This window comes from Etheostoma spectabile, chromosome 4 (assembly GCF_008692095.1).
Source record: "Etheostoma spectabile isolate EspeVRDwgs_2016 chromosome 4, UIUC_Espe_1.0, whole genome shotgun sequence".
In the NCBI taxonomy this organism is placed as follows: domain Eukaryota; kingdom Metazoa; phylum Chordata; class Actinopteri; order Perciformes; family Percidae; genus Etheostoma; species Etheostoma spectabile.
Window position 1 is genome coordinate 6,990,881 of NC_045736.1, and position 27,188 is coordinate 7,018,068.

At 38.7% G+C, this 27,188-nt stretch overlaps 1 protein-coding gene and 1 long non-coding RNA gene across 2 annotated transcripts in view; one reads left to right on the forward strand and one right to left on the reverse strand.

Annotated features, from left to right (window-relative positions):
• iars1 (isoleucyl-tRNA synthetase 1) overlaps window positions 1–27,188 on the reverse strand; it is a 57,071-nt gene that overhangs the window by 9,826 nt on the left and 20,057 nt on the right. Inside the window, exons 12-27 of the mRNA XM_032512772.1 lie at window positions 25,557–25,648; window positions 23,498–23,596; window positions 19,488–19,614; window positions 17,245–17,318; window positions 15,096–15,290; window positions 14,561–14,647; window positions 13,886–13,969; window positions 12,554–12,698; window positions 11,249–11,369; window positions 10,996–11,087; window positions 10,594–10,671; window positions 9,942–10,063; window positions 7,278–7,380; window positions 6,972–7,055; window positions 3,471–3,645; window positions 1,037–1,149 (exon numbers count right to left, since the gene is read on the reverse strand). Of these exons, the coding sequence (XP_032368663.1) occupies window positions 1,037–1,149; window positions 3,471–3,645; window positions 6,972–7,055; window positions 7,278–7,380; window positions 9,942–10,063; window positions 10,594–10,671; window positions 10,996–11,087; window positions 11,249–11,369; window positions 12,554–12,698; window positions 13,886–13,969; window positions 14,561–14,647; window positions 15,096–15,290; window positions 17,245–17,318; window positions 19,488–19,614; window positions 23,498–23,596; window positions 25,557–25,648 (1,791 nt within the window). The remainder of the gene's footprint in view (window positions 1–1,036; window positions 1,150–3,470; window positions 3,646–6,971; window positions 7,056–7,277; window positions 7,381–9,941; window positions 10,064–10,593; window positions 10,672–10,995; window positions 11,088–11,248; window positions 11,370–12,553; window positions 12,699–13,885; window positions 13,970–14,560; window positions 14,648–15,095; window positions 15,291–17,244; window positions 17,319–19,487; window positions 19,615–23,497; window positions 23,597–25,556; window positions 25,649–27,188) is intronic.
• LOC116687446 (uncharacterized) lies at window positions 4,516–16,344 on the forward strand. The gene is made up of 3 exons (XR_004331547.1): window positions 4,516–4,528; window positions 16,011–16,015; window positions 16,089–16,344. It is a non-coding gene; the product is annotated as an uncharacterized LOC116687446 (long non-coding RNA).

Here is a 27,188-nt window from a genome sequence, read left to right on the forward strand (position 1 = left end):
GTGTGTGTGTGTGTGTGTGTGTGTGTGTGTGTGTGTGTGTGTGTATTTTGGCGTGATCTTTTAAACATTAGCAAGCCAAACCTTTTTTTAGCACGTGTATTGGAAGGGACAACCTAACCTGTAAGGTGTAAAGCAGTATCTCTGGCCGTACAATGTGTATGACGTCACTGGCATTTGAAAGGCTTTTTAGAACAAACAAAAAAATAAACTTTAAATAAATCGAACACCCAGCAGTGTGTATTTTTCTTCGAATGCAACAGTCCAATTACATACAAAAAATAATATCCTGAATTCTCAATGACTGTTTCGATCATTTTAGGGAGGTTCTGATATTTGTTGAAATGTTGATTTTCTGAATTTTGTTTTTTATTAGTTATTTGATCTTATAAAACAGGTTGAAACGTCATGATTGACAGCTGTGACTGGATATTATGGCTTCACTTTTGTACAGTGGGAGAAAGTGGAAACGCGTCTTCCGTCTTTTCTAAAAAGTCTATGCTCTGGTTCAAGAAAACAATTTGACACATAACCCCCTTGTAAATCCCCAACGAGATGTTGCTGAAATTCGGTGGTTGTACAGAATAAACAAGATTTTGTGTCATGTGATAAGCTTTAGCAGTAGCTTCTCATTTCCCATACAAATAAGAGTGGAATCCATCTGCTCATCTAACTCTCAGCAAGAAAGCATTTAAGCATATTTCCAAAATGTCAAACTATTGTTTTAATAAAAGGTTGTTTTATAGTCTCTTAAAAACTGCCACTTAGGAATAAAAATGCATATTAAATAGAAGAATATTTTGTATCTTCCACTTTTCACAGTGGAGGTCCATCTATTCTTAAGTAGTCCTGTCAGGAGGAGCCCAATATTGTCTTGCAAACACAGTACCCACTTTATTCCTTTACAGGGAAGCTATGTTTGTCCACAAAATCAAGAACAACATGTTTTCCTCCTTTTGTTTTGATTGGTGTTCAATTTGCATGCAAATGGTATCTAATGCAAAAAGGATTTTTGATGATGTTTAAATTTCAAGCATACCTGTGCATCAGAGTGTGCTTCATACTGCGCTGCTGAGCCAAAACTTTGGTCAAAGCTGTACATGAGCCTCAGGTCCTCCTCATGAAGCTCATGACCATCCACATTGATGGATCCTTGGTTAACCAAAACAATATGAATTAGTCAGTTGTGGTACTGAACCTAAAAAAATAAACATTGTTATATGGCAGCATACTAGCTATAACATTCATCAGTTAATAGAAAAGCAGTGTATATGCTGTTCACATGTAACTCCACACCATGGAACACTACTGTGTCTCCTCATCATCAGACCGTATTAGCTAAACAACTATACATTATTCAGTCTGTACAAAACTTACCAGGGGGCCGGGAGAAAATGAGTCAAACCATATTTAATATACACTCATTAAGAGTTTGCAACCAAAAGATGTTCTTTTTGGATTGGGATATTCTCAGCAACGATCATGTAGGACAAAATTATACGGTAGAGCCTACGTAATTAATGATGAAAAATGTTCTGCTACAAAGTCAGTTGGATGTTGAGTGACATAATAAAGAAAATGTCTGAACTGTGTGGAAGTGGTAACATTTGTCGGACCACTTCAGCATTAAATTATAATTAAAGTAGATAATATAATAATTAAACTAGACACGTATGACACACTCATTTTCAGATGTGTTCTGGTGAAAATCTTAAATACCACCAGTAAACTGAAAACGGATAATTTTCAGAGAGAATGAAAATGCATTTGAAAATAATTTATATTGATGCCCATCATGATTAAATCAATTCTGACTGACAACAGACTTTAATGCAAATATTTAATGCCCCACGATTCTCCTTATTAAATTTGAATAAATTGCCAACTAAATGTGTGAAATGTCTTTATTTTGGTGTTCCGTCTCTTGAGGATTCTAGAAATGGTTTAAATTGCATCCAATCATGCTGAATAAAGTTCTCTCTTAATTTGCATATTAGGCTGAGGCTTTGTTTTGAATTGGATGGGGTCTGGACCAGTGTTTGCTTGAGCGTTTTGAGATTCCTCACATTGCAGTCTTTCTGGCCACATTCACACGAGATTGGTTTTTAAATATTACAGTAAACCCAATCTAGTCAGGTTTATATCTCCAATTTGCCAGTGGCAGCAATTACCTACATCTGTGTTCTGACTAAGAACCGTGACTGTGTTCTCCGCTCCTCTTTACTTCTCCACACCCAAAGGCTGGGTGAAACAGTCACTCTGTTTCTCTCTAATCCTAGATTTCCATGCTTTGATTTCCTGTGTCCCTTCCAGCTTCTTTGCTCTTTTCCCCCTTCTCTCTTAACCTCTTTTCTTCTTCCCCGTCAACATGATGGGATCAAAAGGTACAGGTAAGGAATAATGAGTAATTCAACCAATGGCCAGGAACGCACAATCCGTTTCTAGCCAAATTGCCACCCTTAAAGTCTAAAAAGGTTTTTTGAAAAGCTAGAAATTGCTCAAGAGGTTAAAAGTGGACTCTCATCTGAGTGTATGCTGGTAACTTTCTATAGATAAATTATTTCAGAGATTGCTTCACAGACAGTAGCGTACCTTCCACCTTTGATTTGTTAACAGATGTTTATTTTGTTTTTTTCCCCAACTTTTTTCCATCCTCCTGATTTTGTTATCCTGGCACAGAGCCAGGCCAGCCATTTTCCCCCCTGCTTCCACCCTTTCTCTGTGCTAAGATACTCAAACTGCCTGCTAGCTGTAGCTTAGTGTTGTGATTCCTTTAAACAAAAACACAGCTCAGCATCTTAAAAGTAGGGTTTGTACAGGACATTCAAATATTACAGTACATCTCACCTGATCACAACATCAGTGAAACGTTACTTGGTACCGCTGTGCAAAATTTCAACAGTGTGTTACCTTTCTCCATAATTCTTTACCACCCTCTACCACAACTATCGCTTTCCTGCCATTGCTCATCCGCCTCCTTTCCTACCAATTGGCTAGACTTCAAGCATGTGAGTGATTGGAAATGTTACGTTCCCACAGCCCAGCTGACCTCCACTGAGTCTTTCCCCAGAGACTCTGGGGCCTCTCTTCGTCTTTCTATAATTGGAGAGACAAGATACCTTGCACTGCTTTGATCCGTGCTCAAACTCTGATTATAGTTATAGAGGGGTTAGGGTTTGCTTTCTGATAATAAACTGGCCGTCTATCTGTACCCGATTTCATTGAAAGGATTCACAGTTTTGGTGAAAGACAGGTGTGTACATCCTAACACTAACCTCCTTCTCTTTACTAATGAACTATTTGGTGAACAAAACTCTTTGGTATGTGTTCACTTGTATAGAGAACACAAGTACTCTGTGAAAAATGAATACAAAAACAATTTCTGGGATGTAATTTCCTTTGCATGAGTGGAATTTTTAAATGCACTGATGTTTTTTGCACACACACAACCAGACAGCAACACACAGCAATACCTGTCTTCTGAAAGGCCTGTAGCTGTTCGCTGGTGAGCTCCTTGATGGAAGCAGTGATAGCTTTGAAGGCTCCCTTTAGTCTCTTGCCCAGCACCATGTGGTCTGGCTCGGCTCTCAGACGGATGCCGTACTTATCCTTGTCTGTTGACAGCGTCAACTGTCGCACATTAAGCTCCTGGAAGACATCAAAAAGAGACAACCTATGTCTTAGAAAAGTCGCCACCGTCTTGTAGCATCCTGTGTTATATCCCGAATGTGTGTGTGTGTGTGATATATATAGATATATATATAGATATATATATGTGTGTGTGTGTGCACTGTATATTCTGTATATATGGTTATTACAGTTGATAAAAAACATGAAAAGTAATGCAATTAAGTTATGATAATGAATGTTAAGTGATGTGACTGAATTTGTTCAATTTAACCTTTACAATGCTAATCCTGCACCCAACATATGTCCATCCAACCAAATGCAATGTAAGACTTAAAATATATGAGTCAGTTACATTAAAACTGTTTGCATTTATTAAAAATGTCCATTTGAAAGGTGAACTAAAAATAAACTGTATAGAAAACTAAATAAAACATAGGGGTATTAATCGATTCAAATATTTAAGTCACGATTAATCGCATGATTATCTTAAGTTAAATGAATCACACATATTTTATCTGTTCTAAATGTACTTTAAAAGGGATGTTTTTCTGAGACTCAACGTACTTTGGTAGTAACTAAATTTACATCGAAATAACATGCAAATAAGATTTGTATTGTCGAGAGAACCATCTTAAAAGGGCTTTGAAACTAAACTTGCTGTTCAAAAGACCCTTTTCTTTATCCATTTCAGCTCAAGGAGGTTTGTTTTATTTCTTTTTTGGGGGGGGGGTCTTGAGCTACTTTTGTAATAATCATTGATTTAGTTACAATTGTAAGTAATGAAGCCTGTTACTCAGAATTGGAAGTCTTTCTTTAGAATAAGTTCCGTTCTGTATATGTGATTCAGGATCAGGTTTAACATTCAAAGTCGTACACAAAAACAGAAAACATCAACAAGCTTGTCGGCCAAGTAACACTGACCAAAGCTAAAATTAAAATGGCCTTTGACCATCAACAGTGAATCGAAGTTTGTTCCTAGTTTTTGTTTCTAGCTAATTGCTTCCTTTCCTTTTGCAAGTTAGGACTTAAGCAATGGCCACTAAACCCATGAAACATGCCAGTGCTAGTATTACTGTTGATGGTATCCGCTTCTCTATACATTGGCAAAAGCAATTCTGAGGGGTCTCAAGTCAAGTTAAATGCGTTGTCACATCCTCTAGGAGTCAAATAAAACTAATTGCTCCAGACGTGCTGAAAGACACAATCAAAAAATGTAATTCACTCAGAGAACAAGTCAGCCATGAAATCAACCAGTCAGTGCCCGATCCGTGCACATTAAAGTAGTGGTAAAAGAAATTACCAGTTAAATAATTATAAATTATAGAATAATACCTTTTTTAATGCTCAGCTCAACTGAAACTACATCAATATTAGGAGAGTTTAAAGGTTCTTCCCTGGGCAGCAGGACCTAAAATGTCTCTCAATTCTGATCAAATAAACCTTGTTTACTGGAGGGAAGCTAGAAACCGGCAAGGTTAAATGTTTTCCTCGCCAGAAATGAAAGATAACATGTGGCTCAAACTACGATTAAGCTTGTGGGATCCAACAGGAGGGTACATTAGAAGCCTTTCTCCACGTAATTCTTAATCTCTATGTCGTGTCAATTTCCCTGGTCAGTAGCATATGGGAACAAGAAGGAATCAATTTTCCATTTAAGACAAATCAGTAATTTCTCATTTTGGAACCTAGTAAAACTTCACATGGTTATAAAAGTAGCAACATTTCCAGCAACAGCATTTGAAAGGTTGAAGCATTCTTACTTAAGAGCATAGCGGAGTTATCTGAGCCACCTGTAGAACAGCACTGACTCTGATTTTGTTGGTGGAAAATCAAACCCAAAGACAAAAAGGGATAAAGTCCGTTTAATGGCTTCCTGCACTAAAAGGCTATGACAATTAGTCTGTCTACTGTCTGAGTAGTTGCCGTTCCAGTTACTTGGACAGCACCTGAATAGGCCAGACAACTCTCCGTTGCATAACCATACACTGATGATGATACTTGACAAAAATGACACTTAACATTAGAAACACCCAGTCCTTGACTATATGATTTTGTTTTCATATAATAATAATAATAATAATAATAATAATAATAATAATAATAATAATAATAATAAATACTTTATTAATCACCTTGGCAGTGCCCAGGAGGTGAACTGGCACCTCTCCAGCTACCAGTCCACCACCATACTTTGGTCTGAATAGTGACTTGAACCAGCAACTCTCCGGTTCCCAAACCAACTCCCTACAGTCAGAGCTATTGCCCCCCCATAGCAAAACACACAGCATGTTACCTGGAAAGTTAAATAAACAAAGGCTACAACTCAGTAATGTTGCCGGCTCTACATGTAAAACAAGAGCTAGAAAAGCTGCGTGTGTAACATAGACTGTATATTAGCAGACAGCGCATGTGTGACATCACTGTCGCCCATTGGTTTTTGGAGATCTGCTATGAGTCGTCGAGGTCGCCATAACGGCCCCAGCCATCTTGGTTTCGGATGTGACAACTTATGCAGGGACACTCTGTTAGGTTACACACTTTCACTGGCAATCACATTGTAGCCACGCCCTAAAACATCCCCTGCTTTATCGCCGGTTTTAAAATCAACAAGACCATAATTCCAAAAATGAACATCAATCTGTGTTGCAAAAGACTTAAAACTAGCGATTAAGACCATAAACACATTATGAAAATGTTTACTGAGGTAATAAATCAATTGATAAGTGGGTCACTTTCTCCACACGTGTTGCCCCCTGCTGGAATTCCGATATTATGCGGGTTTAAGACACTTCGGCATTTGCAGCACTTCGACGAACCGGATGCTCTGTCCAGTAATTTTACAGTCAATGGTGCGTAATGATGCATAGTAATGCGACTATAAAGTACAAAAACACATTAACATTATTATAATGTTTCCGTGTGCTGGAGAAATCTTTATTTAATGAAGAGTTTGCATGTGGGAGTAAATCAAAAGGCATCTGCTCCACCCCCTTTTTTAAATGAAGAGAGTACAGAAATTTTAATTACAGCTGAGGATAGAAAAAATAAACAGCATGTGAAGATGCACTTCCTCTGTTGTACATCCCATCTATCAAGAAAAAAAAACAAAAACGGGTTTGGAGTGTTAACGAGGTTCTAGAGGATGTTTTTCTTTAACTTAGACATTTATTTGCACTGATCAAACCAGAGTAAACAGACAAAAATAAAAACCCTTAAAAGGAAAGATGAGAAGAAGATGCACCTCTCGTCTTGAAGCAGAGCACTAGTAAAATGACACATCACCAAGCCGACTTCAAGACGGATTATCACACACTACAACCAATGAGCACTCTTGGTTTACTTACTTCCAGGATGTATTTCTGCAGGGACTGAATGTCTTTCAGGGCCTCTGGGTCCTGGTGAATAACTACCACCTCCTTTAATGGGTACTGAAAAACACACACCAACATTACAGTGGGTCAAAAGCTCCAGCCAGTGTCAGTTGTCAGTGCTTTCGGGTGGACAAACTGTTTGTGCTGCAATTTTTTGTTACTAAAATCGTCCGACCTTGCCTCATCTGCAATTATCCAATATCACGCCAATATATAGCATGTTTCTTTGAGTTTTATTTCACTGTGCCTCTTACATTTTGAGTCAAATGGATGATTCACCTTAACGGGAAGGGTCTTCCTGTCTCGGATCACTCGGCCCAGCTCAATCACAGACTGCATCTGAGAGACAGCACTCTCAATGCGCTTGTCAATTACCTTCTCCCTGAAAAACAGAAACACAAATTAAGTAAATCCAAGAATCCCCACATCGTAAGTAGCATCACAGGTCAGACACCAAACGCAGCAGCACGGACCTGCCAATGCGCACTCAACCTGCGTTTGACCCGTTTGTGTGAGTCGGCAGTCACTGTCAGTAGAAAATCCAGTCTGCAGTATAGTTCATTCAACTGACTGATATACCAGGGAATTGAACAGCAACATTGGGCTTTACGATCAAAGAAAGTTCATACACACATGCTCCCTCTCTCTGTTTCTTTCTTAATGGAGGCACTCAAGAAAAGGTTCTTTTATCCCTTGCAGTATTTATTTAACATATGCGTAAAGGCATCAAAACTAGGCTTTGTATTGGAGCCTGTGTTATTCAAACTTCTTATAATTTCTTATAATAAGTGAATGTAGGGGGATGAGAGGAACATCTTTCAAAACAACCCACCGTCTTACGAGAATCATCCTGTATGCTGTGAAATATTGTACAATTTCAGCACACACTTAAGGGGACGAAGGTGCATTTCTGCCATAACTCACAACCAGCAATCGTCATTCTGGTTAATCATTGGTTTAGAAATTCAAATTGCTATTCTATTGAGGAAAATGAATAATAGGGTGGCAAGGACAATACCACATGTCTAAGTAAATACAGAGTTCAGAACCCCCAGTGCCAGAGTTTAACTTAGGAACATCCACTACTAAAGTACACTGAGACTTCCACCTCTGAATCAAAATTAGAGCTGCTGATAATCACACATAACCCACACATCACACATTGCAATATTAGCCCTGTCTGCAGGAACACAAACGCTGTGTGTGTTTGTGCACAATGCTTGTTCACTCGAGCAGTCTGCTCCTCCATGTGTGCACACACAACAGTGGAGTAAAATGAAAGTGGAGAGGACTCCAGGGACAGCCAATCATTTAATGAGCTGATTGAGGAGCAGCTCTTCCCACCGCCTGATTGGTGTATGACCTTTGGGAGGGGGGTGAAGTAGTCCCATTCGACAGCCGGGTGGACAAGCGGCTATTAAAGCAGCAGCACTGAGTATTGCTAGAGTGACAGGGGAGATTATATGAACCATTACACAAACTTTTTCTCCTTACGCTAAATCAAATAGATATTTAATCATGTCAGAACTTCTTTGTAGTTAAAGATGATGCAATTATGTTTGGGCAATTACAAATTCCTTCCAGGCTATACAAAACTGATCAGCCACCAAGGCACATGTTTTAATGAAGTAGTTGAAGGGAATGAAATGATCATATTTTGTGAGCAATATCCTTAGGCAGTGCTACCAGTTAAAGACAGGCCCAGTGCAGTTTTGTGAGGGTATTTTTAAGTGAAATAAGTGCACAAACTCTTCTCTTAATCTATTATCAATTGCTAGAGAAGGGATCAACAGTTTACCCACAAAAATGCAAACAGGGTTAGGCTGCTTTAAGAGAAGATAGCAGTGAACTGTTGAAGGCTGTGCACAAGGATTTCAAAGTCTTTCTTTATAATAAATGACCTGGTTGTTGCTTGGAACTAACATGGTAACAATGTGGACATTTTTTTCACCCAGAAACAAAAGAGCCTTACATTTGACTCGTGAACAGAAACTAATCCACCGCAAATCTTTATCTTCAGAACCGATCAATCTCGTGAAATAACCCAAATATTACTAAATATTAAAATGGAAATTTCAATCAGAGGGGTGGTGTCTCTTCAGAATGAAGAGGATAAAGGGTTAATACACTAAAGGAACAGCTGCTGTGAATCCAGTTCATCTAGACACTACTAGACTCTCAAGCTTCAAAAGCTTCTACTCTGAGGAGTAGAGAGTGTGATATGATTGGGGTAAAGTAAGGCCAGGCACTCTGGCTGAAACTGATTAGGGCTCTGGATCAGCAGTGGATATCCTGTGAGAATACAAGGGGGTTTGCTGTGTGAGCTACAGGGTTGGAAGAGCAGCAGTTTTTAAACCAGATGACCTTGAAAAGTTCTACATTTTCCCGACATTAAATGTACATTATGCATCTAATGATTGTGATTATTATTATTAATAATATTATAATAATTATTATTATAACTTTAGAGTGCTGCTCTAAATATTATTGCAAAGCGAAATTATAACGGGATGATCAATTAATGTCATCTTGTGAGCTGAATCGCCTTGTGATCAGATTTTATTTCTAGAATATAAAACATTTACTGAGTTAATTAGCGATGTTTTACCTAAAGCTTCATACTTTTTCATAAAAGGGTAATCATTTCTTCTAACGTTAGCATAGGCGGCCTGTATTTCAGGCGAGGCAGCACACCTCTTGACACTTTGGGAAACATCCTCGATTTCTGCCTTGCTCCTTTCAGCCACAATATTTAAAAGGTGTGCAGAGTGGTTGGGGGGATACAGGTGACAGATTGACCATCATAATCGTTTTCAGCTACTTTTAGCAAATATCAATAGCAACAACTCTGAGGACACTTTTTCCTATTTTTGTCTTTAATGTAAGTGGCATGAAGCAGTCGATGTCTGTAGAATTTTAACTTGATAGAGGGATTTATCCAACCTGACTTGGGGCAGCATGAGATAGTGGATGCTGCTGCTGTCCTTCTCTTCAACAGAGGTGGGGTCAATGAGGTGACGTAGATTCTGGTACATCATCTCTGTAATGAAGGGTGTAAAGGGAGCCTGAGGGGAAGAAAGCAAGTAGACATGAGAGAAAAGGAATGAGAAGAAGATCCTGATATGCTCTGTAATGTAGTTCATTTACATTTTCTGACATAAAAGGTCAGAAGCAGCTGTAAAATCTCCATACAAAACATATTTTTACTATAGTTTTTTTCCCTCAAATGGTGCAAAAGTTCAAAAAGAATTGTGCCAGAGTGAAGTTACTTCTAATGTAATTCTCTTCCATTTGTACTATTGCTAATTAATTTGTGTAGCTCACAGCTGATCCTTATTGATGGGGTCAGGCTAACTGGCTCTTAGTGTGCATCCCACCTCACATGCAAACATCTTCAATGTGTTATAAATAAAAACTCCTACTGCTCATGCATAATTCATAGCAATGTAAGTACACACACCTCGTCCGTACCAGAATTGTTTCTTTGTGTCTTGCATACACAAAAGCAAAACCTCATCACAAGAAATGTCCCCCATAAAATGTCTTTTCTCTCCAAGTCTCACACACACTCACACAGAGAAACAGTATGACTCACCATCAGCCTGCACATGGAGAACAGAACACTGAAGAGGGTTTCCAGCGCCCACAGGCAGTCCTCAGTGCCATTCTCTCCCTACACACGCACACGCACACGCACACGCACACACACACACACACACACACACACACACACACACAAAATCAGTCCCCTTGGAACAGTGAAAAGATAAAAGTGCCTCAGCACACATCAGTGCATGTATCCACAATTCACTTCAACCAAATGTTGACTGGGAGGGCCACAAACTGATTGCTATAAAATGTCCACAGATGGAGGCTATGATGAAGAGACTTGATGATAGCTTAAATTACTGTTTCCATTAATCAAATGAATAATTTACGTGCCTCACAACAAAACAACAACAACAACAACAAAAGAAAGATGTAACCGTTATCTCACCTTTAGACGGCGTCTGTTGGTCCTCACATACCAGTTGGTGAGCATGTCCACAAACTTGACCAGGCGTGGCACGACTGTGTACAGGCGGTAAGCTGCAACAAGAAATCATCCCTTTATTTAAGCTGAATGTAGAAACAACATGAATATGTTACCAGATGGGATGGATTTTAAGATATAAAGTAGTTATATTCTTTGCCACTGTCGATATCAACTGATGATACCAGTGTGCGTGTTTTGAGGATGTCTGTCTCACCGTCCATCTCAGCCTTGAAGAACTGGATGAGCGACTGTGTGAAGGACTGAATCCATTTGTCCATGATGTTGTCACTCTGCTTTGCGGTGTTTTCATTGTACAGGAACTCAATGTCTTCCTCCTGACACACACACAAACAAAATATAATTTTTAACAAAGACACAATATAGTTGATGTGAAGCGGCTGATCAGGTTTTACGTGTGTGTGTGGTCCGTGTGATCTTGTTGACATATTATTGAGCTCTTTTTTAATATATATATATATATATATATATATATATTAATATATATATATATATATAATATTATATATATATATATATATCCACACACTTGACCAGTGCACGACTGTGTACAGGCGGTAAGCTGCAACAAGAAATCATCCCTTTATTTAAGCTGAATGTAGAAATAACATGAATATGTTATACCAGATGGGATGGATTTTAAGATATAGATAATATATTATATATATATATATCTATATATCATATATATATTATTATTAATATATATATAATTAATATAGATATATATTATATACTTGATCACCGTGTGATCTTGTTGACATATTATTGAGCTCTTTATATATAATATATATTATTATATATATTATATATATATATATATTATATATATATATATATTTATATATTGACGCTTTTATATATATATATATATTATATAATATAATCTATATAATATATATATATATATATATATAATGTTATATATAAAAAGCTCAATAAATGTCAAACAAGATCACACGGACACACACACACGGACACACACACATACATATATATATATCTATACATATATATCATATATATATATATATAATATATATATATATATAATATATATATAATATAATATATTATAATGATACATGTTTCGACTGGAAAAATATAGTTACCGGTTGAACATTATCACATAGGCTCCATGGTCTGATGTGCCAAGTGCCTAAACTGACTTAATGTTAAGACTGGCCATACACTGTTAGAAAGGGAAATAAAAATTGTAATTTATTTTATAAATCTTAAAAAAATAATATCTAGAGTTTATAATTAGGATTTTGTTTCCATTTGAACCAAAATACCCAGCTATTAACCATTAACCAATCCCAGAGTGACGTTACGGGAAGGAATTACTGCATTTCACTAACAAAAAGTAATTTTCTTTTTGTACCATTAATGAACTTATATAATGATAGTAACAATCTGCAGCGCTGTGTTTTTAAGACCAGCAATAGCTAAAGGAACATTGGAGTTTTGGAAGGAATGAGCGTTTTATTCAGTTCATTACCTTCTGTAACCTTTGAACGTTCTGCACCAGGAAGCGATAAGCATTGTACCACGGCAGGAAGACATCCTTCAGCACATCTCGCACACCCTCCTCTTTGAAACGCAGATTCTCTGCTCTCACTACAGGAGAGTTGATGAGGTATAATCTACAAAGAGAGACAGTGAAGGAGTTGGTGAGTGTGGCAGGATGAGTCAGAGCATGCACAGGTAATAACTTAAACGTGTGCATAGATGTGCATGAATGAGTAAGGGTTTATATGAAGTACCGGCCTTTAAGCTTCAGTATCTTGCTCGTGCAGATGGGGAGACAGTTAAAAGCCGGTGTAGATACAGTTAAAACCCTGTTCGTCTTGCAACAGTCCAAGGCAAACACTACTCTTATTATTTTATACTGCACAAAAAAACACGTATTGGACACCATTAAAAGGAAAGCTGCTTGTCCGGCTGCATTTTATTATTCAACTGTCAAACATATCTGAATTGGATTAGCTCCACCAGTTTGTCAAAATGTCCACCTTGAAAATGTTCTAAACACATTTTTGGGCCAAAACCTAATTTTACCTACAGCATTTCAGTGCAAATTAATCTCTTCTCTTCATTAAAGCCAAAAAAGACAGCACTGACATGACAATAACAGAAATACAGAATAATCCATATCAATATAACAGTTTGTGGCAGAAATCAGCACACTGGGTTAGAGTGGTTGGAAAAGGTTTTGATGATGATTCTGGAAGCAAGCTAACATGACGCAACTTCATGCAATAGGTCCTGCACAATTATTACAGATACATTGAAATAAAAGGCAAAATAGATCACTTTTGGTCTTTACTGGTTCTCACTGGTTCAGTTTCAAGCTCACATATACTAAAATACTTATGAAGCTCACTGTACCATAACAGCTACATTGTGACTAAAGTTGTAAAGCACAAAAGACAAAAAAACGAAAATGGAAGCCTTAAAGAGAAACAGACTGTCGCCTTGCTATCTTCATCTCTGCAGCTCACTCTTCTTCAGTATATATGTGAGCATATGGCGCAACTGCATAGTGCTTTATTCATTAAGCCATATGGCCATGACATTCTCACTGCTCAGGGCAAAGGAGGGAATGTATGAGGAGAAACAATGTGTGTATGAATATGTGTGTACAGTATGCGTGTGTCTATACTGTTTGCAGGACAAAGCCCAGCTAAGCGTGAAAAGCGATTCAAACCTTTTTAAAACCATGCCGGCTAATTACATAAGGTAGACTAACGCACAGAACCCTGCCACCCGCACACAAGTATTCATGCTTCAGAAACACACACACTTATTCACATTCAAGCACAGAGCTGACCTGAGGGCATCAGCTCCATAGTGCTGCACTATCAGTCCTGGATCTGGGTAGTTCTTCTTGCGCTTGCTCATCTTTTGTCCATCGCTGCAGAAATGAGACGAGCAAAGGCATTAATACACATACACACGCATGCATGCACATAAGTGTATGTTGGAAACTATGCCCTTGGTATTCAAATTAGTCAAGTCCTTCCAGGTCAGCAGGCCTGTGAGCACAGTACTGCATTGAGACCCCGGGGCTGAGGACAAGTAGCCCTATTGTAGAGCAGCTCTAAGGGCTAAATGTTACAGCACACATACCACACTAATCATAAAAAAAAGAAAGAAAATAGGACATTATAGGCAGGTGAAGTAAGAAGAAAAGCAATATCAAAAATTGTAGTAAACAGGAGGGAAATCAGTGGATTAGTGGAGGCAAAGAAAAATGATGTCTGCAGAAAGTGGCTCAGAAATAAGTATGAAATTGACTGACTGACTGGATTTTTCTTATTGTCAACAAATCTCATTACAGACAACAACAAAAAAATGGGAGAGACAAAATGTTGGTTTTAATCATTTCACAGCATTTGTTGACAAAAAGAAACAAAGACCAGCCATAATATTTAACAAAAATACATTTTATTTGCAAATTAAAGAAAGATATCAAAGACGGGTTGGTTAATAAATCTGTACTCACCTAGCAAGTACCAATCCGTTTACAATAACATTCTTGAAGGGCGGTTTGCCAAACAGCGCAGTGGAGAGCACCAACAGGGTGTAGAACCTACAGTAGGATACAAAAAGATAGTACACAAGGTCCATCTTTGATTTTTTCCTCAATCCTACAAACTAAAACTTTTTTTTTTTAAGATTTATTTTGGCTATTTGGCTTAGGCCTTTACTTAACAGGACAGCTGCAGACATGAAAGGGGAGAGAGAGGGGGAATGACATGACAAAACAGATGTAGTGAAGACATTGAGGCAATTTAATGAAAGGTATTAAATGTATTTTTTTGGCAAACATGGATGCTTTACACACTTCTTTTACCCGGCCACAGCTGTCGCCTGCGAAGGCATAAACATTTTTTAAGTCTTTTTAGAACACACTCATCTGGCTGATTGTGTCTGTGTCCATCCATTCATGCCCTGCTTTTGTCAATTCCCTCAATGAACTCAGCAGGGAAAGGTCTCAATGTCACTATTTCTCATCTGTCCATTCATTCACATCTTACCATCCCCTTGTCTGGTCAATGCCTTCAGCGATGAATTCTGCTGGAAAACTGTCCTCAAACTCCTTCCTGTTTTCAAAGGGGTAGTGGGCCTGGGCGTAAGGCATGCTGCCGCTCTCAAACCAGCAGTCAAACACCTCTGTGACCCTCCGCAACACGCCCTTACCACACCGCGATGGAATTGTCAGACTGTCAATGCTGGGCAGAGAAAGTGTGCACAGAAAGAGGTAAAAAAAGAGAAAGAAGGTACAATTGTTTAGAAAAATAGCAGTAATAACTATTTGACCAGTCCGGTTTTATTTTATTTTTGTATTATTGCTACGGGGACCTTACTAAACATTTTGTTTGCTTAATGGGTCTATAGGCTTTTTGGCTTCAGTCCAAAACAACGATTTTATAATCCTTCACCCTCGGGAACGAGGTTTAAGAAAAGAACAGTGGTGCTAACATTGTGCTGACACCCACTAGAATAAACTTGGTTATTGCTTTGGGTCATAAGCTTCAGACACAAGGATATGGATTAATTTACTCCATGTAGCTACTCACTCCGATTCAGCCCAAGAACAAAATCATTGTTTCTACAGTAAAGTTACTTAAGCAGAGGAAACAGATGAACCTGGCTGTAGTAACTACAAAGTATTAACCTGTGAGAGGTGCCCACTAAATCTACATTAAATGCATGTGAATGGAAAGTTACCCGAGTTGTATTAATAGAAAAACAATAAATCATTGTATATTATATCAGAAAGTTGATTAGCACACATTTACCCTTTTCCCGTCCAGCAACAACCTGCTACATATTTCTAGAAATATTAGGCCAATGAAAGGCAGATTAGACCTTTAGTAACCTGCTGTTGGCCACTAGTGGCCATTTTACAGTAGCGGCAGCCAAGCTGGCCTGGATTTACAGCGCGCGAGCAGAGGTAGCGCACCACTCATTTTTTTTCTCAGCGGTGCTCGACAATGCGGAAACAGAAAGCATGAAAGAGCTCCTAGCAACCGGATGCCAGGACTCTCAGAGTGACTGCAAGTCTCTCTTGTAAACTTACTGGATTAGGATGAGTTCTTCTAAGGTGAATGAAAGGCTCGATCCGACGAAGTAGGTCATCAAATCAAATCAAAGCACTGATGTCAATGCTGCTGCCAGTTCTGCCGTTAATCTTTTTCTTCTTCTTCTAGTCCGTAGAACGAGCAAAGTTGGTAGCCTTTGCTCATTAGCAACACCTCTGTAAGGAGAAGACTGCAACTAGTGTCGAGAAACAGCGGCGGTATAAATAGTTACGGCGATACCATGACGTTAAATATGCAGGCGCCAGCTTGGCAGCATCTACTGTAAAACGTGCTTAATGCTGCTCCGCCGCAGTGCACTGCAACTGGGCCTAATGAGGAAATGGGGAGCATTAAGCAGGAATATTCTAAAAAGAAATGCACTGCAGTACATTTTGAGTGGTTTATTATGTCTTTTTAGTGGTGTGTTGTTAAGATTTTGATTCAATATTCCCAATGCAAGCAGGGCCATTATGTCTGGGAGCTGGCCACTTCAAACCTTTTAATGTGAGGTAATAGTCTGTCCATTCAGTTTTTAGAGATCCATAAATAGATTGTATTTAGTAAAGTTCAAATCAGTGCACACTTTTAAAACTCGGTTTTTAACATATGATAAACTGCTACATAGCTAATCAGTTATTCTTTAATTACACAAATTGCTTTTTGATCTTGAAGTATGCATGAATCATTTTCATCACTTTTCCAAGTCTTCCAGACACGTACAGGCACCCTGTAAACACAGCGCAAACACAGAAGCAGGACAAAGGTGACCTCATCCTCCCGCATCAATTAAAGATTGCCAACCCCACTGAAGTGATTAACGGTAACTAGCGGATGAAGAGCAGAAGAGTAGAGTGATCTGTTCCACAGCACACGTCTAGTTCAGGCAGACAGGACATTAGAGTGGCAGAGGACAAAGTCATACATCGACAAACATAGACAAGCAGAGACACCGTGTCATTAAGTTGTCATCTCACGTCCACCGATACACACACATACAGCCTGCGACTCTGCGAGTATCACACTACCACAGCAGACACACACCACTGAGTACATGCTCAGGTGGTGGCTGGCTGATAATCTCGGTGTTTGATCAGTGACTCACCTCTCCCGATGCAGATCCGTTACTTTGACTCCAGTCATTTCTTCCAGTTCAGCCATGGACCCTATACAAACCACCTGATGTACAAGCACACACAAAACACACAGTACAGCTTGAGTGAGCATTGTCACGAAACAGCATTCACAGTTACAAGTTTCCTGACGACAAAATTAATGATTTTTGCTGAAATTCGATAATCAATTAGTTGATGTAAAACAAAAAAATAAATGAATCACCAACTAACTGTTTAAATTACCAAGCAAAAACACCAAACATTTCCTAGTTCCAGCTTCTCAAATTGTGAGCATTTGTTGCTTTTCACTGTTTTGTATCTATATTTTGTAACTGTTGGCCCAACAATACAATCAATTTGAAAATTCAACAATTAATCAGTTAATTTAAAAAAAATGTCTATAGGTTATTGATTGATGGTATGTGTTAATGTTGAATAAAATTAGTGTTAGTAATTTTTAAAACAAATATCAGGCTACACTTTGCAATGAGTAAGTTAAATGGATAAGCATGTACAATGAAGTATATGCAACCTTTTACGATGTTGTGGACAAATGCAATTTTGTATTTGCCATTTTGTATTATATTTCATTTGCAAAGGACCATGTGCAATAATAAACATAAATGTTACCATTTTATTGTATTGCATTGAGCTAATGATGAGAACAAATGGTGAACAAACATGTTTATCAGTGGGCTTTAGAGGTGATGGTAGGCGGATTTTGTTGCATTTCGACAGAGCCAGGCTAGCTGTTCCCCGTCTCCAGTCTTTGTGTTAACCTAAGCTAACATGCTGTTGGTGTCAGTTTCATATTTACTGTACACATAAGAGTGGTAATTAAGTTTTACTCTAATTCTTGGCAAAAAGCATATTTCCTAATATCAAACTATTACTTTAAACCCACAAGAATTGAAGCCAGTTGTACCCTAATTTAAAGTTATTTGTTATAAAAGTAGGGCTACTACAACGCACTTTGAGTAACTTTACCTTAGAAAGTATGGTAAAGTGTGTTATCTGGTCTCCTCAGAGAGTTAACCTGTAGGCTCTGCTCTAGTTTTACCACAGCAGCACAGGTAACATGGCCCAGATGCAACAAGATACACTATCATCAGATACACAAGTAGACAGAGTAAAAGAATCCTATCCAGAAAAGACAGGTACAGAGAGTGAACGCGCAAAAAAGAAAAAAAGAGTGAGAGATAGAAATCATACTGCAACACACAGACTGACACCCTCGTTTACAGCTTTAGTTTTGGGTGTGTGATTTGTAGCTGAGGGGTGTGTGAAAGGAGCACAAGGGAGCATAAGTATTCTGGAAACAGCCACAATGCTATTTCCAGCAAGCAGGTCGCTAGCTGTCCCTCTTTCAGACAAGGGACCAACACTTCATTTTTCAAACGCTCAAACAACCCAATTCTGACATCTCTCATTCAGTTCAGTCTACTTCACATAGTCGGCCGCGTTTGGCAATCAACATCCATAACCAGACAAATCTTTGTATAGTTTGGCTGGCTTCTCCACTGTCTTTTTCCTCTTCCATTTATTTTCCTCCCCCTCTTCATCTCTCACTTCTCTCTCTTCACTGACTAATCTATTCTGTCCCCTTTCCTCCTCCCACTATTTTCAATGTCTTACTTCCTTTCCTCCCCATGATCGCTGTTTGTCTTAAGGACCTTTGAAATCGCCTTAACCGGCACGAAGAGCAACCAAACACATTTGGGTTTGTGTTTATTTGCTGTTTACATTAATGAATCATTCATGTGTTGAGTTGGCAATGGTGCCCGAGGGGAGCTGACTCTGACTGCAGTACAGAGACACGCTACACTCTCTGGTTTGACACCACAGTCATCTCACTCTGCCATGCCAGAAAGGCTCTCCTACACAAGCCCCCAAACAAACAAAAAGAGTGTCAAAAGGAGGTCAGTGAGAAAGCATTTCACTCTGCTAATTTATAAGAGAGGGATTTCTGAACCCCTGCAGCAAACCTATATTCCTTTTGTAGAGACATTAGACATTTTTCCCTCAACTAAAACAGAGTTATGGAGGGTTCAACTTTTTAATAATGGCAAGATAGATTTGTGAGTGCTGCCAACCCCAAGAAAAGAGTAACTGTCTTGGTATTTGGTCATGACACAGACAAATTGTGTCATCGCCGCAGAGTACAAAGACACATTAGAAGAATTAAGTGCTCTATTAACGCACAAAAAGTGCTTATCTGTGTGTGTTTTCTGACCTCCTCAAAGTCGTCGCTGACCCAGAGAGGGATTGGCGTTCCCCAGTAACGGTTCCTGGATATCGCCCAATCTCGTGCGTCTCTCAGCCAGTTCCCAAAACGCTTCTCACGCACAAACTCTGGAACCCTGCAGAGACAGACATAATGGTGTGTGTTCTGGTATCAGTTATTCTTTTAAAATATAGAACATCAATTCAACCACAAAAATATTCAAAACTTGCATACAGGACGGAGGTCTACGTGAAATGAAACAAGAATATTGCCCTTTTTGAACCTCCTTTAACAAACATTTACAACCGTTTAATCAGGGTTTCTGTGGGGTTTACCAAGTTAAATTGAAGACTTTCTAAAACCTTTTCAACACCACATAGAATGCAATTTCATAGCCATTCAGTAGGAAAAATATGGCCCTGCATTTTTTATTATATCTATTTTTTTTCCTGTACTGACCAACAGTATACTTATAATTCTTAATGATAGAATACATTAACTTAAGGCAACCTGGACTCAGATAAGCAGGATAAATAGATAAATAGGCATAGATAGATGTATTAACCAATTAAAAATGATTCATTCATTTTGGTTCATGCCCAATGAATGAGCTAGTAGTGACCGTGTTTGCTCAAAGTCTGAAACAAAAAAGTATGAACAGTCCCAAAATCCCTAATGTTTCCCAACAGCCTGGAATCTGACGTTATAGGCAAACAAAATAATATATTTCAGACTTTTGTAAATCAAATTTAAGAGTTAATGAATACCTTCTAAGGCCTTTTTCCAAAAATGAAGACTTTTGTAAGACCTGCAGATGCCCTGCTAACGTAATGTGTTTGTGATTGTATAAGCTACTTTCCATAAAATCATCTCTCAATGCAAATCAAACCAGCTATTGGGCTAACTGAAAAACGCCAATCTTTAGGTATGGTGAAGGGTATGTAATGATGTTGGGTCATTTTAATTCCAAAGGCCAAGCAAACTTTATCAGGATGCATAGTATCCTGGATCCATGAAATAACTAGCCTTTCAAAAATAAAAATCTGCTTGCATATGGGAATTTAACATATGGGTCTATACTCATACCCCCTGTATTTTAATAAAGAACATGTATTTATTTACAAGACATTATTTATTTACAAAGAAAATTGGTGTCCTTAAAGGTTGGATTTTTCTTCATTTTTCAATTAAGGCATTAAAATCAATTTCCAAAGGATTTTTATATTCCTGTTTTTAGTTCCTATATTCATGAGCAGTACTGTACAATAATATTGTTATTCCTATTGAGGTAGCTTATTTTCCTCTTCCTCCACATTTTCGCCCTAAAAATAAAACTGTGCTACTCTTTTTATGAAGCTCAACTGCAAAGGTTAACACTCCCTTCAAGGCATCTTCCTCCTCTGCACCCCATTTTGCTTCGACCGATATCTAGCTTTAATCCCCTATCTCACAATCTTTTCCTTTTCCTCTCATTTTTTCTGCCGCCTGCTCTTGCTGTGCAAGGCAGTGATGCTCAGGAGAACAGAGCACGGGGGGTATAAATTGTCACCAGGATCCACGCACTAAGCAACTAGTTCATCAATTCCCATTTGTAGAAGGCATTTCTATTTAGGCCCATAATATATCAATTTAATGATTTTTTGCTGCTGCTGCTCACCAGCCCCCCTTGAACACACCTCCATCCCTCGCCCTCCCACTCTTGTTTCATGCTAAATGTAGAATTTAAAGTGTGCTGTCTTGTGCTTGACACACACAGAAGAGCCATTTAACATGTACAAGCTTCTTTTATGAGTCAGAGACACTAGGGATGGATACAAGAGGGAGACAGAGGAACAGAGGTTGTGGACATTGCGTGTGCATGATTCTAATAAAAGGTAAGGATAGAAAAATTAGCAAAACAGGGGGAAGAAGAAGAAAAACTGATGAAGGACAACATGCAACTAATTGGGAAATTGACTGTTCAATAATCCCCTTCTCCTGAACAGGCATTGTTCAATTAAGGCTTAGTAACTGTAACTATGCACGGCAGGTCTGCCAGACTTTGGATTCATCCACATGTTAAAGCAGTGTGCACAGGCCTGTACTGAGAGTGACTCGTACATGAAGAGTCTGATTGGTGATTTTTTTTTTTCAACCTCTCTAAAACCCAAAATACAAGAACAAAAGTGTTGGTTTAAATTGTGTGTCTGTCCACTCCAATGTTAGCTGTAAACGTTAACATGTCTGGCTAACTAGCTTACTCAAATCTGCTAACGACAGTTATCATTTCAGCCGACAGAATTGACAGTTGCCTGCTAGAAATGAGAAGCCTACTTTTGTGTATCATCGTCCGAAAACAAGGACCCATTGTTGACTACGAATTTCAAAGTGGTTCCGCTAACAGTTGGGTTTGAAACAAAGAGACAGACAAAAAGACATGGAAAAGAAAAGGCCAAGGGCGTAGAATAATCCTGAGTCATTGTAGGACCAGTCACTTAAAACCAAAATCTTTTCTCACTTATGGTCAAGAAACTACGTTCTCTTATCAACATGGAAAAGTGGATTGGCTTGCTTTGTGCAAATGTTTTTTTATTGAAAACAACATTGGCATCTAGCCTACTGTAGTGTTCAATTTTACATGTAACATTCTTACTTGGAGCAACTAATCTCTCACAATTTAAGACTGTCTACTTTGACGAGGGGGCGGAGAATTGGTATCAGCTGTGTGCTTGGCCATCAAGTGGTATTTCAGACTGGACGTGCTGCGATGATAGCTCAGTTCACAACGACAAAACACACGGATCACTTTGGTCTTGTCAATGGAACCATTTGGCAACTTTTACAAAAGTAAACTTTCCATTCAGAATCTTATTGGCATCCATTTCGTCGACTCACACTCGCCATCCACTCAGGTTGTAACGTTACTACTCTTTGGCCGGCTCGCAAAAAGTGTGTGTGTTGTTTTGCCTGTTGTTTTGTTTCCGGTCTAGCTAGATCCGGTGTGGTGTTGTAGTTTTTCTAACGTTATTAGTTGTTGCAACAGCATGTGGAAAAAAACTAGAGTTTGCTAGGCCAAAAAGGAACGTTAATCTCGCGAAACAAATTGATACCGTTAAAGTGGATTTGCGTTAACGCCGTTAATATCGCGTTAAACTGACAGCACTATTTTCTATAAAAGAAAACTTGAATATATTTGGGTTTTAGAGCTTAAATCGGACAAAGGATGTCACCTTGGGGTTCTGAGAACCTGTGATGGGCTTTTTTTTTTGCTAACTGACCCAAAGAAAAACTGAAAAAATGCTGATCAATCAATGATGAAAATAAACAGTTACCCAATTCTAGTAAGATAACACAATTCACCATACTGTAAATTACTTTAATATACATATGGACAGGGTTGTCCTGTATTAAATGAATCACTTATAGCCCACAAATAACATATATAGTCTTTAAATGTGTGTGTGTGTGTGTGTGTGTTTGTGCTGCTCTGTGTAAACGTGTGTACACGTGTGTACATGTGCATGCGTCTTTACCTTCCTAGCGGCTACTCATTCATCTCAGTTTGACAGTCCCATTAACAGAGGCAGCTACTCTGGCTCAGAAAGGAGCACTGGTAGCACCAGGGTAATACCACTTAGCAAAGCCATCCTGCAGACGCTTTCTTTTGCTTCACGTTCTGCCTTTACAATTAGCCTCATGCTAACGTTTTCTATTAAACATCAGGTCATTGTGCATCATAATGAAATGCTTTAATGAGGATTTTATCCACATTTAATGGCAACGAATAAAGAAAAATCCTTACAACAACTTGCATTTTAAATCCAATATCTTCACCTTTAAAATTGCTATGCCCAGTAATACAAAGCTGTCCTACAGAGACAAACAACTTGACGTGGATGTGCAGAATTGTAGCTGTGATTGTTTTGGGACTGTGAATGCTGTACATCTTATATATTTTAGACCACTTGATACTCATAGCTGCAGATCCAAATGTCCCTTAGCACCAAACTAGTTATCACCTGTCTCAAAAAACAGCTTACCAGTAGCATTTGCTGTTGTTGTCCAGGAGTTTATCAACCATGTGCTCCACTCGAACAAACCAACTGGGAACGGCTTTGTAGATCAGGGGCGTGTCAGACCTAAACACAGTAGATAAAAAACAGGGCGTAACATATTGACTTGAAAGAAAGTTAAGAAAAAATAATATCCCAAAGAATTGATGGAAATTACATTTGTAAGAGAAATCATAATTCATGACGCAAGCCCGTTGTTTTAAAGTTTTAACGTAACGATTGCTATACACATTGTATATTTCGTTATACATTTCTCCTGCTGTTGATGTGCTGTAATGACCGCTGATTAGAAACTGGGCTGGTTCAGTGGCAGTGTTTTTTAACCACGCTAGCAGCATGGCTCCAGGAATGGCACTCGGCCAGGCAGTCCACCACTTTGCTTTTTTACCTCAGACTGAAATATCTGAACTATTGGTCATACATTGTGCAGAGAGAATAATTCCTGGTGATTGTGGGGACCCCCTTTCCTTCCATCTAGCGCCATCATCAGGTAAAAATGTAAATGTGTCAGTCAACCTCACAGAGCCACCAGCATGGCTGTGGACTCCATCTTGAGAAAAAGCTGTTCATTCTCAACCGCAGAAAAACAGCAGAAAATATGATCAAAGTCAAATGAAATATGCTGTTATGACTATGTATGAATGAATATGAATATACATGCGGTCAGAAAGTTAAAAATAATGTTAAATCTAAATCTCATAATTATGTTAGCTTGTTCGACGCTTTGCTGCCCAACAGTGTTCAAAAAAAAATTTTTTGTGGTTTGAAGGAATATTCTTTAAGTTTAGTGAAAAGCATTGCTCCCTAGACTATTTCTGAGTTCTAGCTTATAAGTGTTGAGTGGTTAATAACACAATGAGCCTGTCTTTCCTTGTGGCTTAGAGAGCCCATCTTTGCATATTTACTGGGTTCATTAATCCTGATCAGGTCAGCATGCAGCCGCTTCATGTGAGCCAGTAATTCAGTCTGCTCAAACAGTGAGGGGGGGACGGGTCTGCATCTGCCTAAATAATAAGTGATAATGTGGAGCCTTAAGGCTGTGTGTGTCACCTTGCTCCCATTTATTGACTTTGTGAAGAGATCAGAATACACACACACACACACACACACACACACACACACACACACACACACACACACACACACACACACACACACACACACACACACACACACACACACACACACACACACACACACACACACACACACACACACACACACTGGTGGAAGACAGAGTGAAGCTGTTAGTTTAAGGGAGTTGTAAGGAGCCACTTTAAGGTTGCGTTCAAACAGTGAAACAGCGATCCGGCGATTGGCCGCAGGTTTGTGTCGCGGGGGGAGTGACAATGAAACGGCCTAGTTGTTTGGCATCCTGTTGTGTTCTTTAACCCCCCCCCCAATGTAGCACAAGTAGACTTTAAAAAAGAAAGCAGCTTCATGGAGAAAGAGAGAAAGAAAAGAGACCAGGAAGACAGATCGACTGCTTTGTTGTTTCAGCTTTTACACAAACTGCTGGACAGTTTAGTGCTTTTGTTTGGGTTTTAAAACATTCTTGTTGCAGCTATTGAGGGAGTGATGTTTCCCGTTTACTGTACGGGATTCTCACGCCGCCTCAAAACCGACTGATAAATCGGATCGCCGGTTACATGATTGGCCACCGCAGTATCACGTGGGATTGCGTTTCTCCAAAAGTTGAGTCAGTCTTAACGTTTTTTCGCCTGTCCTCACTGCGGTAAACCTGCCCACGCCCCACCACAGCATGAACACACTAGTCCTATTGAAAATAAATTGAAGGACTTGCATTTTTGCTTCACTGTCTGACAGCCATCGCAAAATAGGGTAAATTAAGAAAAGTGCTCTTTTTTTCTTTTAATAGCTAGATAGAGTGTCAGGTAAGTTAGAGTCGTCTGTTTAGTTCATCTTATTGGATTGGGAATTTGTCTATGATAAAGACTTTTAATTAATGTATTATTCTTTTATACATTATATAATAAAAATTTCATTCATTCATTGTTTGTCTCACCTCCAGCAGAAGGGGTAACTATGTTTGAAACTGCTTGCATTGACGAGGCGACCCTTCTCCTTCAGTAACTTGATGATATTCTTGTCGGCATCCTAAAAAAATAAAAAATAAACACCAGAACAAAGGACATGATTTACAAAATGCAGCTTTAAAGAGTAACGTAAAATCAGGCTGAAAAGTAGTGTTTTACTGTTCTCTGTGGTAAAGTTCTCATGCGGTTGGGTGTGGTAAGAAGTGTGCAGTGTTGCACCTGTTACACCCAGCTGTGATGTCATAATGTACGGCAACACCCTTGAGTACACATGCTCATCATTGCTGCCAGGTGAGAAGTTAAAGCAAGGAAGGTCAATCAGCAAAAACGAGATGTAAGTTGTTTAACATACATTCTAACAAACAATGTCAGCAGTATTTAAAACTGCAGTGAATGGTTGACCAACATGTTCTGCATCTCAGAAATGAACTGAATTTTTTAACAGTGCTTAATTAAAAAAAACATATATAATGTGCGGTAGCACAAATATAGCTAAAATACTTGTATTAGTTAGACTATATTATCTTGTATCGTATTGTAACACACACACACACACAATAGTATTATATTATTTTATTGTGTACAGACCAGTGGTTGCCTTGTACAAGAGCAACTTATAAAAATATGTTTACTTAGCAATTGGCCAATTTTCAGTATTTTTATTCTATCTTTTGTATTTAAGAGAGGTACAAAGTAAAACCATACCATTTTAAGACTACTGTAGTACTGGCAGTTTGTTTCCACAGCTATGGCTAGAGCTTAGAAAAAGAAAAGATTTTTCATTTTTATTTCTCGTTAAACATTTCGGATTTTTAATATTTTCTCCTTCAGGAAGGTAAGCACCGGATCCTTGAATGCACCGTGGCTTTATGCTTTCCTCATTCAGGTATGATAAATACCACCAAAAAGGTAGGGAGAAATTGTCCACTTTGGCATCTGGCTCCTTGTTTACAGCAAAAAAATCTAATATGCAATCAGCCCTGTGCCTCATTACGCACAGCACAATTCACAGGAAGCTAAAAAATATGACATTTCAGCAAGGTGTTTGGCAGACTGTTGGTTGTGACCTCTTTTTAGAGAGAGAGGTTTTAAAACTTTAGCCAGGAGTACATTTTGTTATGCCCTGACCAAGGCTCATTAAAACATGAAAGAACACCTGTGATGTGGAGATTCATTGGAACTTTGCCTGCAACCAAATGAGAAAATTTCACCAGCTGGCCAATTTAGTATAAACAAGGGTTATTCAATGTATTTACTTGATTATTCACACATATTTGTGACTGCATAGCATAATTACACAGCACTGTTTCCAGACCCAAAACAGTCAGTTTTTTTATTTGAACCACGCTGGCTGAACCACCAGACCCAGCCTGCCTAGCAATCTAAGGCTGGATTCACACAGCAATTGAATGCCTAACCCCCAATTTCCACCGGTTGCAGAATGGCTGCGGATGGGCTCCGCTGAGTGTTGGCTCTGTGCTCCGCTGTCAGTTAATACCCACCAGGTCCGGATTTATTGCGGAACGGCTGCGGCCGTGACCGACAGCTGAAGTCACAAGGACCAACGAGATCTCGCAAATTCATGTAGAATAGAATCACAA